Source organism: Aotus nancymaae, unplaced genomic scaffold (assembly GCF_030222135.1).
Source record: "Aotus nancymaae isolate 86718 unplaced genomic scaffold, 86718_ANA_hifiasm-v0.15.2.pri h1tg000067l, whole genome shotgun sequence".
In the NCBI taxonomy this organism is placed as follows: Eukaryota; Metazoa; Chordata; class Mammalia; order Primates; family Aotidae; genus Aotus; species Aotus nancymaae.
In genome coordinates, this window is record NW_026988482.1 from 36,924,417 (window position 1) to 36,944,409 (window position 19,993).

At 39.8% G+C, this 19,993-nt stretch overlaps 1 protein-coding gene across 16 annotated transcripts in view; it reads right to left on the minus strand.

Moving 5' to 3' along the window:
• Positions 1-19,993, minus strand: part of CADPS (calcium dependent secretion activator) — a 472,594-nt gene that overhangs the window by 21,486 nt on the left and 431,115 nt on the right. For all 16 annotated transcript variants that reach the window (XM_064367295.1, XM_064367298.1, XM_064367286.1 and 13 more), the window contains one exon: positions 17,677-17,784. In XM_064367295.1, the coding sequence (XP_064223365.1) occupies positions 17,677-17,784 (108 nt within the window). The remainder of the gene's footprint in view (positions 1-17,676; positions 17,785-19,993) is intronic.

Below are 19,993 nucleotides of genomic sequence, written 5' to 3' on the forward strand. Positions count from 1 at the left end.
AACTCTAACTGGGTTAAGAACATTTTCCAAAGTCCTCCAAGCAGTTTGAAACTAGATCTATTTCAATTCAGTGAACATGAGCTCTTTGGGGAATGATTCCTCATAAGCAAAGAGCATGATCTTTTTAGGAACTGGATATGACATTGAGTGGTTCCCTAAACGCAGTCAACAAACAAGGACTGGGTGCAGGGACAATACTCAGATGGTGGTCCAGGAGCTGGGAGGGGTGTTGGGTTTTGGAAGAGGAGGCAGAGCGGCATGAAGGCTGGAGAAGGGAAGATGGCAGCAGATTGGGGAGAGCAGCGCAGGCAGCACAGGAGGATGGAGACGGCATCTTCATTTCCTGGGAGGAAACATTTGGGTGTCCATAGTGACTGCCCAATTAAGGGAGTCCAGAAAACAGGTTCTGATGCCTGGGGCCCAGGAATTAGGAAAATAAAGACAAAGTGCTGCTTTTTCAAAGTTAACATGTGTTTTCACCATGTACAGCTGGGTTCTGCCTCCAATGGCGCCCTTTCCTTTTGCTTTATTTTTACTCTCAGGAAATCATATTCCCCTCTTGCTACTTCTCACTGAATATGACTCTATTTTTTTTCTCTTCATGGGAGGGAGAAAACACGCACACGCAGGCACACACACCCCACACACACTTGCCAGATCATTTACCCAAACCTTACCCTGGGGAGCCAGCCATCTCATTTCTGTAAAAGGCACAAACCTCAGACCATTGTCCTTACACAAGATACACATTCAACATGCTGGGTGCCCTCGATAGCTACAGATGGTTTGGGATCCACCAGCCAGGAGGCAAGAAGTCTGCGTCAGGTCCCCCATTGAAGTGTTCAGATGGGTCTAGGGCCTGAGCATAGAGAGTTAAACCATAAATTAGCCATGAGTTAATATGTGAGGCCTGGATTACTCTGCCTTGCCGTCAATGCTTCCCGTCCACAAGGCTCCCTCCCCCTTCCTCCCCACACCCCACACCCTTTTGAGGTGACAGAATAAGAAATTAAACACTTGTGGGTTCATTCGAAAGAGTGAATGAAATTGAATAAGCTCTCAGTACTTGAGGCGCACAGCGAGCGCCTGAATGGGGCAAACCTCCTAAGTTGAATGGAGTGTCTTTTGGGACCAATTTGTCTCTTTTCACTCTTTATTCTTCCCTTTTTGCTGACAGATGTACAAAGGCGGAACTGCGCCGTGCAGCTTATCCGCATGCACCCACAGCAGCTGTCACTTTTGTCGAGCAAGTTAATCAAGCAAATGCCACCATATCCCACTTTCTATAAGGAACAACATGTTATAGACAGTAGTCTTGCTAGAAAGAGACTTTATTTTAACTTTGATTGGCTTGGTTCTCCCAGCCCTCCCGATGCTTCCCCCTTTCCCCCCAGAGGAGGGGGAAGGGGGGACTTTGCCTAAGCCAAGGATTTGGCTATGACAATGTCAGATTTCATAATAATATTGTGTGTGAGGCTGGAGATGCATTTGGAGCTCTTTCCTAGGGACGGAGGGATGCCCCGGGTCTGGGTTTTTTTGGAGTGTGCTATTGTTTGTGCTGGACTGTTAGGCTGCATGTCTCAAGTTATAAAAAGAAACGCCGAGGGCAGAAAATAGTATTACGCCACGAATGTCTTGGATTAATTTTATTCTTTTTTCCTTTGTAAAGCAGGTTGTGTTATTTACATATTTCTTTTGATAAGCCTCCTTGCCTGGCCAAGCTTACAAAGACTGTGCTAAATACATAATAGCATTTCTTTGTGTATCTTGTTGTTAGTGAGTTCTTTAAGTTGAACGCCCAAATTTATTTCTAATGTGCACCAACAAATGCAAGCAGGCCTCCATTTCTCTAATTCTGTGTAAGCCAAGTGGGGAGCCTTTACAAGAATTCCCTCACGTCCACATCCACTTACCCTTCTGCCTCAGTTACCACTATTCGGTGGTGTTCAGAAACCACAGGCAAGAGTGAACTTCATTAAACGGTACGCAGTGCTGACCTCAGCCACTACCCCTGAGCCCTCAACCTGAATGCCAAAACCAGACATATTTTGAATAAACAAACTCTTTAGAAACAATGCATATAGACCACTTCCCAATGGCTAAGGGATTTGCCACTTTCAAGAGTTGGCTAACAGCTGACAATCTATCTGGTAAGCTCTTAAAAGTTCCAAGAGAAAAAACAACTCTCTTTTTTCTTTTCTCTTTCCTTTCTTTCTCTTTCCTCTTTCTTTTCTGTTTTTTCTTTCTTCCTTCCTTCCTTTTCTCTTTCATCACCTTGTCACATTGTTTAGTGTAAGCTTTGCTTAAAAATAAGAAAGGACTTTGGTGATACCTGATCACAAATTTTCACATTACTGACATCTTAGGCATTATTGGATAATGACCACGTAATGATTTAGTTGCAACTCCATTTCTATTATGCACAGATTGTATAACCATGTTATTCTATAATTGTAGATTACTCACCTCCCCTCTCCATAAAGTATTGCTAATCCGAAACCTCATAGTGCCATTGAAAACTTAGCTATGTGGGTAGCTTTAAAGAGTCAACAGTACCTCATTGGAAAATCTTGAGCATTGTTGTTTAATAACACCACTGTGTCAAGCTTTGCTTAAGGAACTTAAGCTGCTACCCTAAACCACTTATCAACTGTCTGGGATGTAATGGTATTGTGTTACCATCATTTTACCCCCCAAATACACCACAAAACTTTATTCTTATGGGATAAAAGATCTTAGAGCACAGGCGGAGAGATAGACTGAAAGCTGAGACCCACCCCTCAGTTAGGCCCAGGTAGAAGTGGAGTTTGCAGCATATATGGTATGCAAGATTCCTTACTGTGCTGTAGTCCCTCTCAGCTGGGGATGGGCTTTCACTCTAAGTGGGTTACAGAAGGGCTTTCTGGGATCATCCCTCTTTAGGACTAGGGTCTGCTGGTATTTACAGAGCTTGAGTCCAGTGACAATGTCCTTACATTCAGGAAAAGACCTGCCCTAGTGGGGCTGAATTTTCATTAAGGGGTCTCTCTGATAAGCTATGCAACGCCCATCATTGTTAGTGGACAAGCTGTGACTAATAAGCCACATTATACCTAGAAGGTCATAGAATCACAATTTCTGTCTTATATCCTGTGGTGGTGCCATGTGGGAAATAGTGATTATGGTAAGAACCCCAGTGGATGAACTCGGGACACATAGCACTCAGTATAGTGGGGGCTTTTGGGGCTGGGGAGTACATATTTGAATAAAGTTTTTGCCTGATGTTATAGTTACATGTCTACTCTTGTGGTCAGAAAGAAAGGGGTTGGATCTCAGATTGACTACTTCTCAGACTTCTGAATTTGGCGAAGTCAGTTTGCCACCCAGTGACCCAACTTCTTCATCTATAAATCGTTCTACTATAAGGACACATGCACACGAATGTTCACTGCAGCACTGCTTACAATAGCAAAGACCTGGAACCAACCCAAATGTCCACTGATGATAGACTAGACAGGAAAAATGTGGCATATATACACCATGGAATATTATGCAGCCATCAAAAACGATGAGTTTGTGTCCTTTGTAGGGACATGGATGAACCTGGAAACCATCATTCTCAGCAAACTGATACAAGAACACAAAATCAAACACCGCATGTTCTCACTCATAGGCGGGTGTTGAACAATGAGAACACATGGACACAGGGAGGGGAGCACTACACACTGGGGTCTGTTGGGGGGAAATAGGGGAGGGACAGCAGGGGGTGGGGAGTTGGGGGAGAGATAGCATGGGGAGAAATGCCAGATATAGGTGAAGGGGAGGAAGGCAGCAAATCACACTGCCACGTATGCACCTATGCAAAAATCTTGCATGTTCTTCACATGTACCCCAAAACCTAAAATGCGATAAAAAAAATCTATTTCATGAGGAGATCATGAAAATTACATGTATCATTACATTTAAGTGCCTAGAACAGTACCTGGTACATAGACAGCACCCAGTGAATACTGGCTCTCATTGGTCTCAATACCTGTAACACAGAGATCATAAAGGTTCCTATATCCTAGGGCTGCTAAGAGGATTTAAAAGAAATAACACATTTAACAAGATGGTGCTATTATCTCTAATGTATAGTCAGGAAAACATACATTTAAAAAACTCTAAATTAATGTTATAATTGTTATTATTAAATAGCCATTTACTAGAAACTTCAATTAATTGGAATCTTTCCTTCTCTTAAGAGAAAACTGCCTTTTTTTTTCTCCCCCTAAAAGCACTCTTTAGGATTTGTATCAAAAGAGCAGCTTTTAGAATGTGCTTTCGGCTGACAAGCACTGTAGCCTCATCTTGAGGCTAAAGTATGGCAGAAAGAGCACTGTATTCAGAGTTGGGGAACTTACTTGGTGCAGTTCTAGATAATTCAGTCCTTTAACATCTTCAAGACTGGAAAGTGACACTTGGGGTTAAGTAGCGTGAAGCCAGAGTCCTAAAAGATCGTGACCCAGAGAATCAGACTCAGCTTCAAATGCTCAATGATGTGGAAAGCAGAACTAAAACATTTACAAAATTGTTTCAAAAGTTGTCGGAACAGAAAAGGTTTTCCGATGAACCTTCAAATTCACCAAAAAGTCAAATGGGCCAAGGTGATTCATTCCCCATTATATGAACCAGAACACTATATTTTCAAGGCTTACAAAAAATCAACTGACAACTGCAAAAATCCATAGTGAGATTCTTAACGGACTTAATTCATGTTTTTGAGTTAGAATTGGAAACAGAAAATATACTCGACAAAGTACACAAGATTCTACAAAGGCTAGGAAGTCATCTATACCTATTTAACAAATAGTTATTGAGGGCTTACAGATGCCAGACACTAGTGGTAAATTAGATAGACAATAACAGTGCTCTCAGAGGTGGGGATGAAAATAGCATAGTTTTAGAAGATGAGGCCCCGAGGATCTGGGCAAACTCATTTTGGACCTTAGGTTTCCTGTCTTAAAATGAAAATAATACTGTCTCTTCCCATCTCTCCACAGTGTTGCTACAGAATAAATAAAGTTATGAAGTCTTGTAGGATATAAAGTAGGAAGGGTATAAACAGAAATAAACATGTATTTCAGTATCTTTTATCCTTAAAATCAGGGTTCATTCACCTCAGCACTACTGACATTTTTGCAGGTAATTGTTATGGGGGGCTGTCTTGTTCATCATCAGCCCATTAGATGCCAGCAGCAGTCTCCCGCCACCAGTCAAAACTGTCTCCAGACATTTCCAAATGTGCTATAGGGCACAATATCACCCACAATGGAGAACCACTGCTCTAAATTAGTGGTTTTTGACCAGATTAAACCCTTGGAACTTATTTTAAAAACAGATGTCTAATCCCTACCTTAGATCTACTGAATCAGAATATTTAATGTACAACTGGGATGAGTGCATTTGTAAAATAAAACAGTACGTATGCAGTTCTGATGCACACCACCGGTTAAGAATCAAACATTAAAAGACAAAATGACACATATAATATAAAAAGAATTTAGCCTTCAAGGTTTTCGAGCAGTGAATGCCTACAAAGCAGATACCTACATGCCTAGAGTGGAGTCATCATAACCAGGGTGAAGCCATTCTTTGTTTAATTTCTGAAAGAATATTTCCAAGGAAAAGCCCTGCTAAGGCTAATGAAGATATAGCATTGGTAAGTCAGGGACACTCCCAAAGGAAGCAATAATGTCTCCTTGCTTAGTTCCTAAGAATAGACTACTGTCTCTTTCTCCTCAAATCCTAGACATCTGCAGATCAAGCCCCTTCTCTGGGGCTTCCATCTCACTGGGATCTTGCTCTACTCTAAGAAAGCCTTCCTTTAGTGATGCTGTGGAACAGCTGGACCCTCTGCTACTTGCTATCATGTTTTCTGATCATTTTATCTCTGGTAAAGATCCCTGTTGGCGTGGAATGTACCGCTACTTTTCTCTCTGCTACAAAGCCTATCTCAGTATTAGGAAAGGTTGTGTGTTGGTTTTTTACATCACTACCACTACTGATGATGACAACAATAAGAAGAGATATTCATGGAGTCATTTCTACATACCATGCACTGTGGCTTGTGCTTTAGAGGGGTTGCCTTATTTAGTCCTCCTAATTCAAAGAGCTACCTACTGTTTTTACCTACATTTTTTACAGAGAAGAAATTGAGTCTTGGAGAGGGTAAAGTAGCTTACTTGATGTCACACAGCTAGTAAGTGGCAGATCCAGGAATTAAACTTAGAAATGTTTGACTGCAAAGCCTATACTCCTAATATCTGCTTGATATAAAGGAACCAGTCCCTTGAAAAGTTGACAGGGCACCTTTCAGTAGAAGGAAGCTGTAGTGACTCATTGAACTGACAAGATCTGACTCTTTGTTGAAGCACTGGTGCTCCATGGGAACTATACACAGGTGAGTGTTAAGTTCAAGCTGACAAACTTAGGTGTTAATGACTGCTTGATTTTTATTTTTTAAGCTCCTTAAAAAATGTTTTTGGATGAAGCTTATCAAAAGGGAGACTAGTTTCTGAAATATCTACCAGGTAGAATATCCTTTAGAGACAATCACTGGAGTCCCTTGATAATATGATGACCTACAGATCATGCTCATGATTTAAACTCAAATAATCGCCGGGTGCGGTGGCTCACTCCTGTAATCCCAGCACTTTGGGAGGCCGAGGTGGGCAGATCACAAAGTCAGGAGTTCAAGACCAGCCTGGCCAACATGGTGAAACCCTGTCTCTACTAAAAATAAAAAAAAATTAGCTAGGCATGGTGGCAGGCACTTGTAATTCCAGCTACTCGGGAGGCTGAGGCAGGAGAACTGCTTGATCTTGGGAGGTGGAGCTCACAGTGAGCCAAAATTTCACCATTGCACTCCAGCCTGGGTGACAGTGCAAGACTCTGTCTCAAAAAACAAAACAAAACAAAAAATAGACAAACAAAAACCCCCACAAAAACGCAAATAATCTATTTACTGAAGACAAATGATTTGTGTAGGTGGAAGTATCATAGAGCATGGATTTTCAATCTCTCTACACTACTGATATTTTGAGCTGGATCATTCTTTGCTGTGGGGGCTGTCCTGTGCACTACAGGAGGTTCAGCAGCATCCCTGGCCTCTGCTCACTAGATGCCAGTAATATGCCCTCAACCCCCAAGTTGTAGCAACCAAGAATGTCTCCAGACATGGCCAAAAATCCTCTGTGGGACAAAAATCACCACCGAGAGAAGCACTGACTCAGAGTTCCCCAAACTAATGAAGCACCTAATAACTGAGTCTTTTCTCTTTAACAAGATGATTTCCTAGGCCAAAGAATGAATTTTCTGAACAAAAGAGAGTGATATTTCTCTTCCTTAAAAGATGATTTTAAAGAACTTCACTAGAAAGCAACTCATGCATTTAACTTTGCTTACTTTACATATTATTTGTTCTTTTCTAAAAAAATCTTTTTTTCCACACAAATAATGAGAGGGGCTTTATACCTTGGTTGGCATACAGATCTGGTAATTAATAATACTCCCATCCCGGGCAAGACCTGGAGCTTTGTTGGTATAACTGGCTTTAGTCCAGGGATGGTCAGAATGAAAAATTCTGCCAAAGGCAGTCAAGGCAACCCAATATGGCAAGTGACACTATCACTGTAAGCCTTTTGATACAGGAATATTCACACTGGAGGCAAATCACTAGACTCTATTAACTGGATTTTTAGTCAACTCAGCAGGAGTTTAACAGAAGAACAGGAGGCTGTTAACTGTTCTCCTCTGAATTGGGAATTTGGAATGAATGAAGTATTTAAGTTGAGCCTTCTTTTCAGGTTTTTGGACACACAAAAATAACTTGCAGCCACCTGGTGGAAGCAAGACTTTTTTTTTTTTTTTTTTTTTTAAATCAAGGTCCAGGTGGAATTATAAAAAGGAAAAGAAAGAGAAGTAATCAAGGGAGGCCAAAGCAGGAAGCTGTATTGCTGATCTAATGTGCTGTTCCAGTTCCTTCCTTTGGCTCCAAGTGGGACTCTTCTGGACACAGTGCAGGCAGAAGAGTGTCCTGGATGTCTCACAAGTTTTTCTCATCATTGCATGAAGTCCCCCAAACAATCTCCTTCAGAGACTGGCACAGGCTCCAAAGCTAACTCCCAGATGGCCACATGGACTTCTTGAGTCATCATTTTAATAATTCCTAAGCTCAACTTTGTTGTTATTGCTACATCATCATACTCATCACATTTTTGTATGATGATGGGGGTGGCAGAGGGCTATACTACATCCAGAGAGGAAGGTCCGCCTGTACACACTTAGCAGTAACCTCTTTTCTAGTTCATCCAGATCAGTGGTTCTCAAATGGGGATGATTTTGCCCCCTGGGGGAATTTTGACCATATCTGGAGACATTTTCTTCATTTTAAAAAGGACAGTGGCTGCTACTGGTATCTAGAGGAGAAACCAGGGATGCTGCTCAACATCCTTTAATCCACAGACTAGCATTCTACAACAATTATCTGGCTCAAAATGTCAATGGTGTCAAGGATGAGAAACTTTGCTTTAGAAGTGTTTTTAAAACTGAGGATTTTAAACTTATTTGTGTGTAGTAGAATCATTTAATGGTACCACTGAAATTTTTGAAAGAAAAACAGGAAATGTCAGACTGCATCGCATAGTAAGAGTAAATATTGTTTCATAAACTTTTATTTCGTGTGTGTGTACATGTGCACTGGGTTGCAGTGTAAAATTTGTTTCTTATTGTGAGTTGGGGCAAATAAATTTGAAGTAATTGATCCTGCCCGGTATTTGTCAAACTTTTATGTGCATTTGAATCAAAGAGACTCTTATTAAAATACAGATTCTGATTCATTTGGGCTGGGGTTAGGGCTGAGACTATATATCTCTTACAAACTTCCAGATGATGCTGAAGCTGAGGGCCTGTGGATCACACTTTGAATAACAAGAACCTATGCATGATAATTTAAATTCATTCATTAAAATAATTAGAGCAGTAACTAAATCACTAGGTATTGGTTGTGAAATCTTTTGATAGCCTATCTGGAGCCCAGCAGTGAGCGAAATAGTTATTTGGTTAATAAATGAGAAGTATTTGAGGATTTAGCATAGCTCATCTCCTGCAATGCAATGTAATAATATTTGTTCCACAAAATGTGCTTTGGCTATTCTGTGTGTTTGTGTGTGTGTGTGTGCACGTGTGTGTGTGCACATGTGTACTTGTACATGTGTAGTGTGTTTGAGTCTGTCACTTACAGCTTCCATGCCATAAGTCTGCCATAAGAAAAAAAAACCCTGTTCTAAGGCACAGAAGTATTGTGTGGGTCATGTTAACAAGAATACTGTGACCTTAACGTAACAGAGCAATCAGCTTGGCTTCTTAGAATGATTAATGGAACATTCTCCTCTGGAAAGGAAAACAAATTAACTGTCTTCACCAAATGTCTTCTGGAACACAGAAAGCTGTTCTGATAAAGACACTTTGCAAAACTCTTCATTGCCTACAAGCTCCAGAGAAAATTCAAGACTGGCTTTATGTAAGGTTTGCCCGAAAGTAAAAGAGATCTATTTCTATGAATGGTTTTGGAAGGAAATAGCTAGATTAGAAAACTACTTGAAGATATGCGACAGAAATGTAAATCTGTGAGGATACCAACAACAAAAAACCCCTCAGTTTCTTTTGGATAGTAATAACCCATTTAACATGATTAATCCAAATCTATTAATGTCCCTTATATTTTGTATGGAGGATTGTTGAAAGCTCAAGTTACCTAGGCAGGGAGTGAAGCATTCCCAACTTTATGTGGAATGGAAATGTGTTTCTATACCTAAGACTCCAAAAGTAAAGGAATTAATTGTTATCATTTACTTGCTATTGCAAAGTCCATGGGGTAAGAGGGGATTGACATTTGAATAATATTCACGGCAACAGGGCATCAGAAGCATCAAAACACTCTGTTCATCTCCTCCCATCCTAATAGAAGAGGAATGATCAAATCTGTTAAAAGCAGATTTGGATGGTGGGAGGTAGAGAACGCATGAAGACACTGGGAATTTGAATGGCACTGGAGGGTCTAAGTCATGAAGAGGAACTTGGATTGTTCTATAATTTTAGCTTGGAAGTATCCTGAGGTTCACTTCCAAGAACCCAAGCAGAGCTTAGATTCGGACCGAATACATGGTTTTCCTCAGCCAAGGAAATTTAACTCCCTAATAAGCTATGTATCTTATATACATACAAACACATGCACATATACCCTATTTTAAAATAAATATCATATATATAGATACCCATTATGTAACAATATTCAGTAGGTCATGTTACCAATCAAGATGAGAGAGTGATGGGCTTCTCATTTTCCCCCCAACTTGTCTCCAGTTGCTGTATTCCTTTTGGGAAATGACACTCTACAGCTATAATGCATGGCCTAGGCCATGATTTAACTGCCAGAATTTACTTTGGGGCTCAAAAATAGGTGAAAGAATCAACTGTCTCTTCTTCCTCTAAATGCCTTTCCCAGTTCGTTTGGATTAGCTTTCCAGTTTCAATATGCATCATCTCACAGATTCTAAGGGATGTCCTAGTAGCCTGGCAGACATGCTCTTTAGCTTCAAAATTGAGGATGGTAGAGATGAGGTCACAGTTCAATTAAAATTTGATCTAAAGAGTATGGAAAAGCTCAGCTTCAGACTGATTTGAAGGGCTTAATTTCAGATTGATAACCTCAGGGAAAATCCCAGTAGAATTAACAAAGGAACCTTCCCAATAGTGTGGGTATGTGTGTGTCAAAGTCACCAGTCTAAGGCTTCAAAGCAGTTACAGTGACACAAGAAATGCTGGACTGTGATCCTCTGATTTACCTACCCAGCTCAGATAGCTGTGCCTTATTCCAGTAGATAAAATCTCTGAACCTCTTCACATAGGCACCTTGCACCCTGGCCTCTGTGAGTTTCTTACAGTTTAGCCCCGCCCCCCCATCTTTTTTTTTGTAACTAGCTTCAGAAGTTTTCCTTACATACAGAGAACAGCTTTAAAAAACCCTGGTTGAATTCTGCTAAGTTACTAATTATGTTTAAAAGAACTACTTGGTTGAATTCAGCTTGATTTTTTTTTTTCTCAGCAAATCAGTTCTATGTTTAGATAGTAATAAACTCCTCCAGTCTGCAGAACAATTGGCACGGCAGTCCCTATAACAAGTCAAGATCATGAAAAAAGGGCCAGTGCTGGTTCAAAATAAATTTAGGGGGCATCACAGCCCTGCCCTGCATCAAATCCTCGTTTGCACAAACCAGCTGTAAAGAATATTTTGGGGACAAATGGGGAATTTTGAATACAGTGTATTAGAGGAACATTTACGACATGGGAAGTAGTGATTATTAACTGTAAAAAGCAAATTTTTTGCTTACTCATTTTAGAAAAAAGTACATAATACATATAATTACAGAGAAAAAGATCCAAAAAGATAAACCCACAGATAATAATCTTCAAGTGCTGGGAATACATCTTTTTTTTTTTTTTTTTTTTTGCTTAGCTATATTTTCTAAACGTCTACAATATACATATGCTGCATTTTAATAGTAAAAGGTATTAACTACTCCCTCCCTCTGCCCTCACCCCCAAAACTCCTGAAGTTCCGAAGGTTAATTCTGATTTATTTGGCAATGCAGTGTGGTTTTGTTGAGGGGGTAGAGCTAGGTTATTTCAAAATCACTTGAAGGAACAAGTAGTTCTATGAGATGATAAGGATGACGATGATAAAAGACTCATTGAATTTTTAACTATGCTTATCTACATTCATTATATCATTTAGTCCTCACACAAACTGTAAGAAGCCAATTTCATTACAGATGGGGAAATTGAGGCTCAGGAAGGTGAAATAACTGACCCCAGTTTAGAAAGCTCAAAAGTGGCAAAACCAAGTTTCCTCTTTCTATGCGTCCTAATTCAAAGCCCCACTCCTGACCATCGTTATTTTGCCTGTTTCAGAAAAATGTTTTACCAAAAGTAAAAAAGGTACCAGGCTGCTGTACATCAAGCAATTCTAAGCAAACTTGGGGTTAATGTCTTAAAGTGATGGGGAGACTCTTATAGCACCTTAACATGGATATGAAGCTTTGCTTATCAAGGAAAAAATGAGCGCTGGGAAAAGCATTTCCATTTTGATGATGATGATGATAGTGATGATGATAATGATGGTGGTGGTGGTGGTGGTGGTGGCTAACACTTACCAATGCTTCCTCAGAGCTCGATGCTGCAGATGCATATGGCATTTCACCCTCATAATAACTCCACGATTATCAACCCTGTTATATAGATGAATCAGCTGAGGCTCTTAGAGATTAAATGCCTTGTTCAAGGTCACCCAGCTAGTAAGGATCAGGTCTGAAGGATCCAGAGGCAGGGCCTATGATCACTGCACAGTAAGTCCCATTCAGGGCACTCAAGTCTGCTTATTGCTTAGAGAGGAGGTAACTCACTGTCTCAGTGTCTAGAATGCCATATGCCTTGATTTTCTTTAATCAGCCCCTTAGAAGTACAACTTATTGCATTAGTAAATCCTATGCACCTCTTCCCATTTCATACTTTTGGAAATGGCTTCTCTTACCTGGATGGCTGGTGATATACCCTATAGATAAAGCGTAATGCTCTCCTTGTAGCCTAGTATTTGGTACTTTCATCCTCCAGCAGAATGATTCCTCCTTTGATTGACATATACTACATGTATGGTGCTTGAGCAATTTAGTAAGGTTGTTAAAATAAGGTTATCTGTGGTTTCAATATATAAATACGGCAAGTATATTTTGATAGGCAAAGGTTTCATCTTTCAGATTACCCCTTTCAAGGGAAATAGTCACACTCAATTATCGTTCTGCCACATAAACTGGACAAATACACGATTTGAAAATGGAACAACAAATTAAAATCCGCGTGAGGCAAAGAGTACTGAGCAGCAGCCCCTTCCGAAGCTGACCACACTGCCTGATTAAGTTCTTATGAGGTGGTTTGGTAAGAGGCCCTTTCCTGATCTGATAACTGCCACGGAGAAGCCAAATGCAGAGTCAATCTGCAAATACTTAATCCTCCAGAAGGCAGATTAAGTGTATAATTGACCTATATAATCCATGTATCATCTCCAGTCAAATGTTCCCTGGGCCCGGTTCACAATGACACGGGGCCTGAAGAAAGCCAGTGCGGATGCAGCATTACCACCAATGTGGATTCCATCCAAGTTCGAGATGGCTTTTTAATCACTCATCTCCGAGCCTGTGAGGTTTAAGCAGATGAATTCACCCTAAGCACATCTCTTTTAATCCCGATTTTCTTCTCAGTCTGTGTCTTCAAGAAGTACAAGGAGGAAAGAAAATTAATTTTTGTTTAGACCTTGAAATCTTAGGTGCTTCTCTTGATGATCTGATTTCTAATTTCAAAAAGCATGTTTTTATTTTGGGGAAGATGTTGAATTAATCACTAGAGAAGTGGGGGAAAGGCCATCTGCATGATTTATGGACACTCCAACTTTAAATCATCGTCTTCAAGTTATTTCTTGAGCTTGTGTTTTCCCCTGTAGCTGCTGCTTTAGTTCTACGGAGATTATTTCATATCCATGTTTTATGTTTTCTTTGAATGTCAACAATAATTTTCAAGAAGGCCAAGCTTCCACTTGAGTCTCACAGCAGTCTGATCTTTTAAAAATGCAGCATCTTTAATATATTTGAATTCATTGTTTTTGTGTAGATTGGAATATTATCTTGCTTTAAATCTCGGAATGTTTTGTTTCAAAATATTATAAACTATTATTTTGTAGCAAGTGAAAACAATATACAATTATACTTTGTTTTTTAAGAAAAAAATTATAGAAACAGATAAAAAAGGTACAGCTGCACAGCTGAAATATTATGGGAAACAGTTTGCGGATTCTTTTCTGATCAGCACTTTGTCTTGGATTGGTTAGTTTTTTTTCTTAGATGCTTTATCAAAAAAGTCATTAGTATTTTTATAGAAAGACTATGTAAACCAATTATATTAATAAACAGAGAAATCTTAACTGCAAAAACAAACCAGTTAGGCAACATTATGTCCAAATGTATTTCTCCAATAAACCTAGAGAATGCTTGGTTAAAAAAAAATTGGTGAAGATGAATTTGGAAAGCCTGTTCTTAAGTTACGTAATAAAATAGATAAAAAATGCAGAACATCAAATATAGAGTCCCAAATGCTATGCCGATAATCTCCCACAAGCACCCACTTCCAGCCAAAAGTACAATGACGTGGCAGAGAGAAAACTAGCTCATAGAGCACGGGGTAGGGGCCTAGTTAAAGCAGAAAATGCACCATTAAATGACCAGCTATTAATCCAAATATTCTCAAATACAAACACACACTAAAACCATCCAGCCTTTTCTACAAGGGCACACTCAGAAGGGCAAAAAAGGGAACAATACCAAATGTCGACAACTTAAAGGACTTATCAGGTAAATAAAACCAAGACTTGAAACACAATTAAAAACACAACAGGAACTCTTAGAACATGCTTCTGAATGACAGATGCCAGCAGGAACTAAAAACCAGAGAATGACACGACAGTCAGAATCAACAACCCCCAAACAGCAAACAATCTCGGAGATATAGATTATTTTTCTTCATTCAAAATGTTAATTTGCTATTATTCATTTTTGCCATTTATCAAAATGCAACAATTTGGAAGAAAAATCTCACAGATCAACAAGTCTTTCTCAATAGGTTTCTGCCAATTGTTTAGAAACTTCCCGAGGACCGCTATCATTAACGAATGGAATTTAAAGAATAAGTTCATTTGCAGCAAGAAATTTAGAGTGGCAGCTTTCACAGACCCTTCTGCCTTGATATTCCTGTTCCCTTGTTTAGCTGGGTGGACACGAGAGTCTTGCAGAGCATATATGCAAAAAAATAAAATAAAATAAACACCATGCTTGAGGAAACAGAAGCCGAAAATAATCAAACATGTTGGTAATCTGATGTTTTGCTGCTAGATTATAGAAAAACAGTAAGTACTGAATTAAATTACTGAGGCTGCATGGTAATGAAGCTTTTTGAGAAGCTCTGGGTTTTTAAAACGACAAATGTTTTAAATCCATGACAGATTCAATAACTTTTTTTGCATGTCAGTTAGGTTGCCTAGCACCAATATTCTGTAAATTAGGAGATCAGGTTATTTAGAAAGTAAGAAAGTAAATGGCAAAGACACTTGTTATATCTAAATAAGCTCCTGAAAATTTTTTTTTCCATGGGCCGAGAGTGATGTGCAATACACGACTGTAATAGTTAAGCCTTTACAATCAGATATACTCGGGGGGTTTAACTAAGACTCTCTTGGGAAAACCAAATTGGGACAACATGAGACTAAATTGTGGGGGTTTCCACAATGTTACGAATGACATTTTATACTGATTGATGAAATTCAACAAGAGACTGGAGGTACTTGTGAATTTTTGAATGACCGTAACTATAACTTGCTTTCGGAAAAAAAAAATTCTCAGTAATATTTCTTTTTTACTATTAATTTACATTAAAGGCTGGAGGGCTTAATTTTGCCTGTGGTCTTCAACAGTCAGGCAAGTCCAGTTTTACCATCTGTGCTAGCCAAGGCTGCACTTTTACTTTTTAAATGAAGATTTGGTTGTACTTTCCTTTAAGAAGTGCCACAAAAGAGATAATTTGCCTTGCTGCCTTCAACAAGGCTCTCTTGCTTGTACTTCTAATTTAAAAAAAGAGAAGCAAGGGTGGATTATTTGTCAATGAAGTGACAGGCAAACTGCAGATTAAGGATCAAATTCAGTACCAGATTTTTTAAGTTTTAGAGAATATAAGGTTATTGGTTATTCACACACACTCACACAGTAACACACACACACACGCACACGCACACACATGGGCCACATAAAACTGAAAATCAGAAGATACTGATCAAAGGAAAAAAAAGGCAACCTAGGCATTGAAAAGAACAATCCACAGGCTTCTTGAAAATTTGTGGTTTGGAATTTAATTCAATGGAGATAAGCAGAGTGTCCACATTCCTAACTGCAGACCCAAGGGTCCTGCCTGTCTCTGTTTTCAATGCCTATTGGATGGTGATTGTGCCCCCGACATTCTATGCTCAGTACTTTCATATAAGGCATGCATGCAGAGAAGGGGGAGGACCCGCTGGTGAGCTTTATGCATGTATGAGGCATTCTCAGTGGATGTGGGTCATGCTAGAAGATGTACACAGGAAGATTATTTGATTCTAATTCATGCCACTTGATATAATGTGATAAAACATTTGACATGAGAGATAAGTTCCATTTTTATCCGAGAGAGGACGGGTGGGAATTAAAAAGTAGGAAGGGTTTTGTCGAGGAAAGGTGATGCAGGGGAAAGAGGGGTATCAAGCACAGAAAGGGGATGACTGGAAAAGAGAGAAAAAAAAAAAAAAGAAAGGAGCCTTTCAACACACGAGGAAAGCAAATGAGCTGGAAGACAAAGCATATAAAAGTCAGAAGCCGTAGAATCTGAAAGCGGTGCCAACAATGAGCTCACTTAGCTGTGGAACAAAAACACACACACATACACACACACACACAAACTCAATATAAATTGCTGAACACAATCACAGAAAAAAAAAAACAGGAACACGGATTCTATAGTAGACCAAAACATTAATGTTCGCATTGGCACTAAAAATATGGAAACCTGGACGGGAGGAGCTCACGTTTCACAAGACAGAAGTAGGCTGCACACTCAGAGCCACACGGAGACAAGAACATCAGCTTCCATGCACTCTGGCCGGGTCTACACTGGCAAATTTGGTGGAAACCCGAGACAAAATATCCGGCTAAATGAGGTAACCCCGTCTGCTTTGGCCTGAAAGAGACAGGCAATCTGAGACGGAAGCGGATTCCTTTTTTTTTCTTTTTGCCTCAGTGGCTTGCTTTGTGTGCAGATGCAGTCCCAGTGGAAATAAGATTGCTCAAAAACGATTAACCCTTGGGAATGTGCATTTTCCGAAGTTTGATCTGGGTCTGCAGCCCAGTGTACTCTTTTTTTTTTGTACAGTTGCTTCTTGCAAATTTTCAGCCGGTGGGTAGGCAGGGGGCACCATGGTTTAAGCTGCAACTGACTGAGCAACTCTAATGTAAATGTTTGCCAAAATCCAGGGGTAAGGATTTTGAGTCTTCCAGGAACGAAATTATCTTTGAAGCGATAACGATGCGACATTTACTGCACACCTGCACGCCACAGCTGGTGTCAGGGAGGCGCCACTCCCAGGAGAGGGAGTTGGTCTCAGCTTCCCTGACGAGAACATCTCCCTAAAGTAAGGCCAGATTGCAAGGAGGAAAACCATGACCAAGAGGGGTCTTTGCCAGTTAGAGAAAGCTGCCTCACAAGCTTCCTGCAGGAATGAGCCTGCTTGCCGAGAGGCTGTGCGGCGTCCTGCGTATCACACAGATTGGGACTGAGACACTGCCACACCAGAGTGCGTTCAGAACAGACACAAGACAGATAAGAGCCTAAGGCAGAGGGAGAGGAAAAGATTCAGTTTGAATCAGAACCAATCCATTTTCTCAAAATGTGACTTATCCTCCTGTCTCTTATTTTGTCACATTTTGGAGGGTCTCCTCCTTGGTTTTCAAGGAGGAGAAGGCATTTACTTACATCAAATAACCTTTCTATGTACATCTCCTCATTGACCTTATCACGCAGGATATCCTGAGAATGGCGGACGAAAGTCACGTAGGCGTCGGCAACATCCATCCCGGGTTTCTGTAAAGAAACAGGAAAACATGAAAATGAATTTTCAGACAGTCACTCTTCCTTGGTTACCATTCATTTTTACCCTCTCCTTGCCCCCACACACCCTGCGATGTTTCTGTTGGATCACCTCTGTAGGCACGGGATCACTGTCCACAGCCTGGGCTGGTACAAATTGATATTAGAACTGCTTCCTCTTTCCAGAAATCAAGCCCTGGCTAAGAAGGGCATTGAGATTGTAGGATTTTACAAATATTTTTCTATGATTAGTTTTTTTCTTGGCAAACTGATCTAATGGATAAATCTTTACTGCATAATCCAGAGATGTTCTCTGACTTTGCCTTGGATTGAAACCCCCATTAAAGAATACCCAAACATACTGTCTTCCACTGTCTGCCTTTAATATATTATTAGAAGGGTGATGGCCTTCCCATTCCCTTTTCCTCTTTTGAAACACTGAGAAAATACTAAGTTAAAAAATTGTATTTCAATCTATACCCCTTCCTACCCGTCTCATTTGTGTGTGTGTGTGTGTGTGTGTGTGTGTGTGTGTAGCTTAATCCAAGTGGATATAGTGAGTATTTGCTAATTAATTAGTTCACTCAGAGGAAACACTAAATCATTTGTCTTTGCTTCCAGTGCAGCCTTAAAGTCTAAGGATTAAAAAAAGAAGAAAAGAAAAGGCAGGAGAAGGAGGAGAGGATTTGATTTTTAAATGAATCAGATTTTCTGGAAAGGTAAGTAGGTGGTTCATCTTGCAGTTAGGAAATGATTTATTGTAAGGAAGTAAAAAAGAAAGAAAGAAAGAAAGAAACTCAGAAAGCACACTGCTTGAGATGTCACAATCAAAGTTACCTCCAAAGAAACCTATTAAAACACTGTAATATAGGTCATTAGGAGAGTGGCCACAAATCCCTCAAATTTCCACAGTAGATATTTATGTTTGCTAATAACTAAAAAGATGATTTTTCATTACTGTGATTTACCTTAGATCACAAAGTATCATTTCTCTACTAGACGTGACTGTCAGGCACTGCAAATTGGAGTTAGTTAACACTTCTGTGTAATTTCCAGGGTGAAAATGAGGAAGGTTTAGAAACAGTAGGACTGTATTTTTTTTTCCTGATACAAAGCAAACAATTATCAAGCAAAGGGCCAATGCTTGGCCCCTGGGATGCTAGTAACATTTCTTAACACCTGCTGAAACAATGACAAGGTATTAATTTGAAAAACAATGAGGACAATCCAAAGCCACAGTAGTCAAGTGTTACACTTTCAAGCAATTTTCAGTGAATGGATCGAGCAGGTTCCATGATGGTCCTATAATTGTTGCAGTTTTATGATGCAAAACAATAGAGGTTCTCCAGTGAGATGTAAGTGATAGCTATCAGTTCTAAGCAGGCACCTTTCTCCTTCTCTCCCTTTGGCAACTGCGCATCAAAGGGCATTCTCAGTAGGGATGGGGACCCCTACCTGCGAGACTTGAGAAACTTATCATTATTGTTTCCATTTCTCCCCTGGTGATGCTTGTGGCCATATGGCCTTTTCCTGGGCACGTGCAGCCATCTTAGAGCTAAGGTGCAAAGTCAAATGCAGCAGATCTATCAGTAACCCAAAATATTAGAAGAAACAGTGATCTACGATGATGCTTATTTCCACCATTCCTTCTCTTTTCATGAAGTTTCACTGTCTTCAAAGGAAAAACTGATATTTAAAAAAATCATTGTGGTTCATCTTACCCAGGTAGTTAAGAACTCCATGATTTGCTATCTTCTGACTTATTTTTTTCCAACAGCACTTACCAATAGCTGATATTGTATTATATACTATTTGTTAGTCTGTTGCCTGTCTTCTGTCACTAGAACATAAACTCCATGAACACAGGAATTCTGTTTGGCCTATGTTCTATTGTATCCCCAGCACACAGAATGGTACCTAGCACATAGAAGGTGCCCAGTAAATATTTGCTGAATAAACAAATTCAAGAATGAATGAGCAAATCCTTTCTCCATCTCCTATTTCAAGCTCTTCAGTCACACTGTGTAAATTTTCACTCGATCTCCCACCAATTGGAATTTGTGCAAATCATTTAAACTTTTCTGTAAAATAAGAGTTAAAAAAAACTTCTCTGGGTCTTAGTTATGCTATCTATAAAATGGGATGACTAACAGCTCCCCTACTTACCTTCAAGGACTGTTACGGTCATCGGCTAGAATAATGT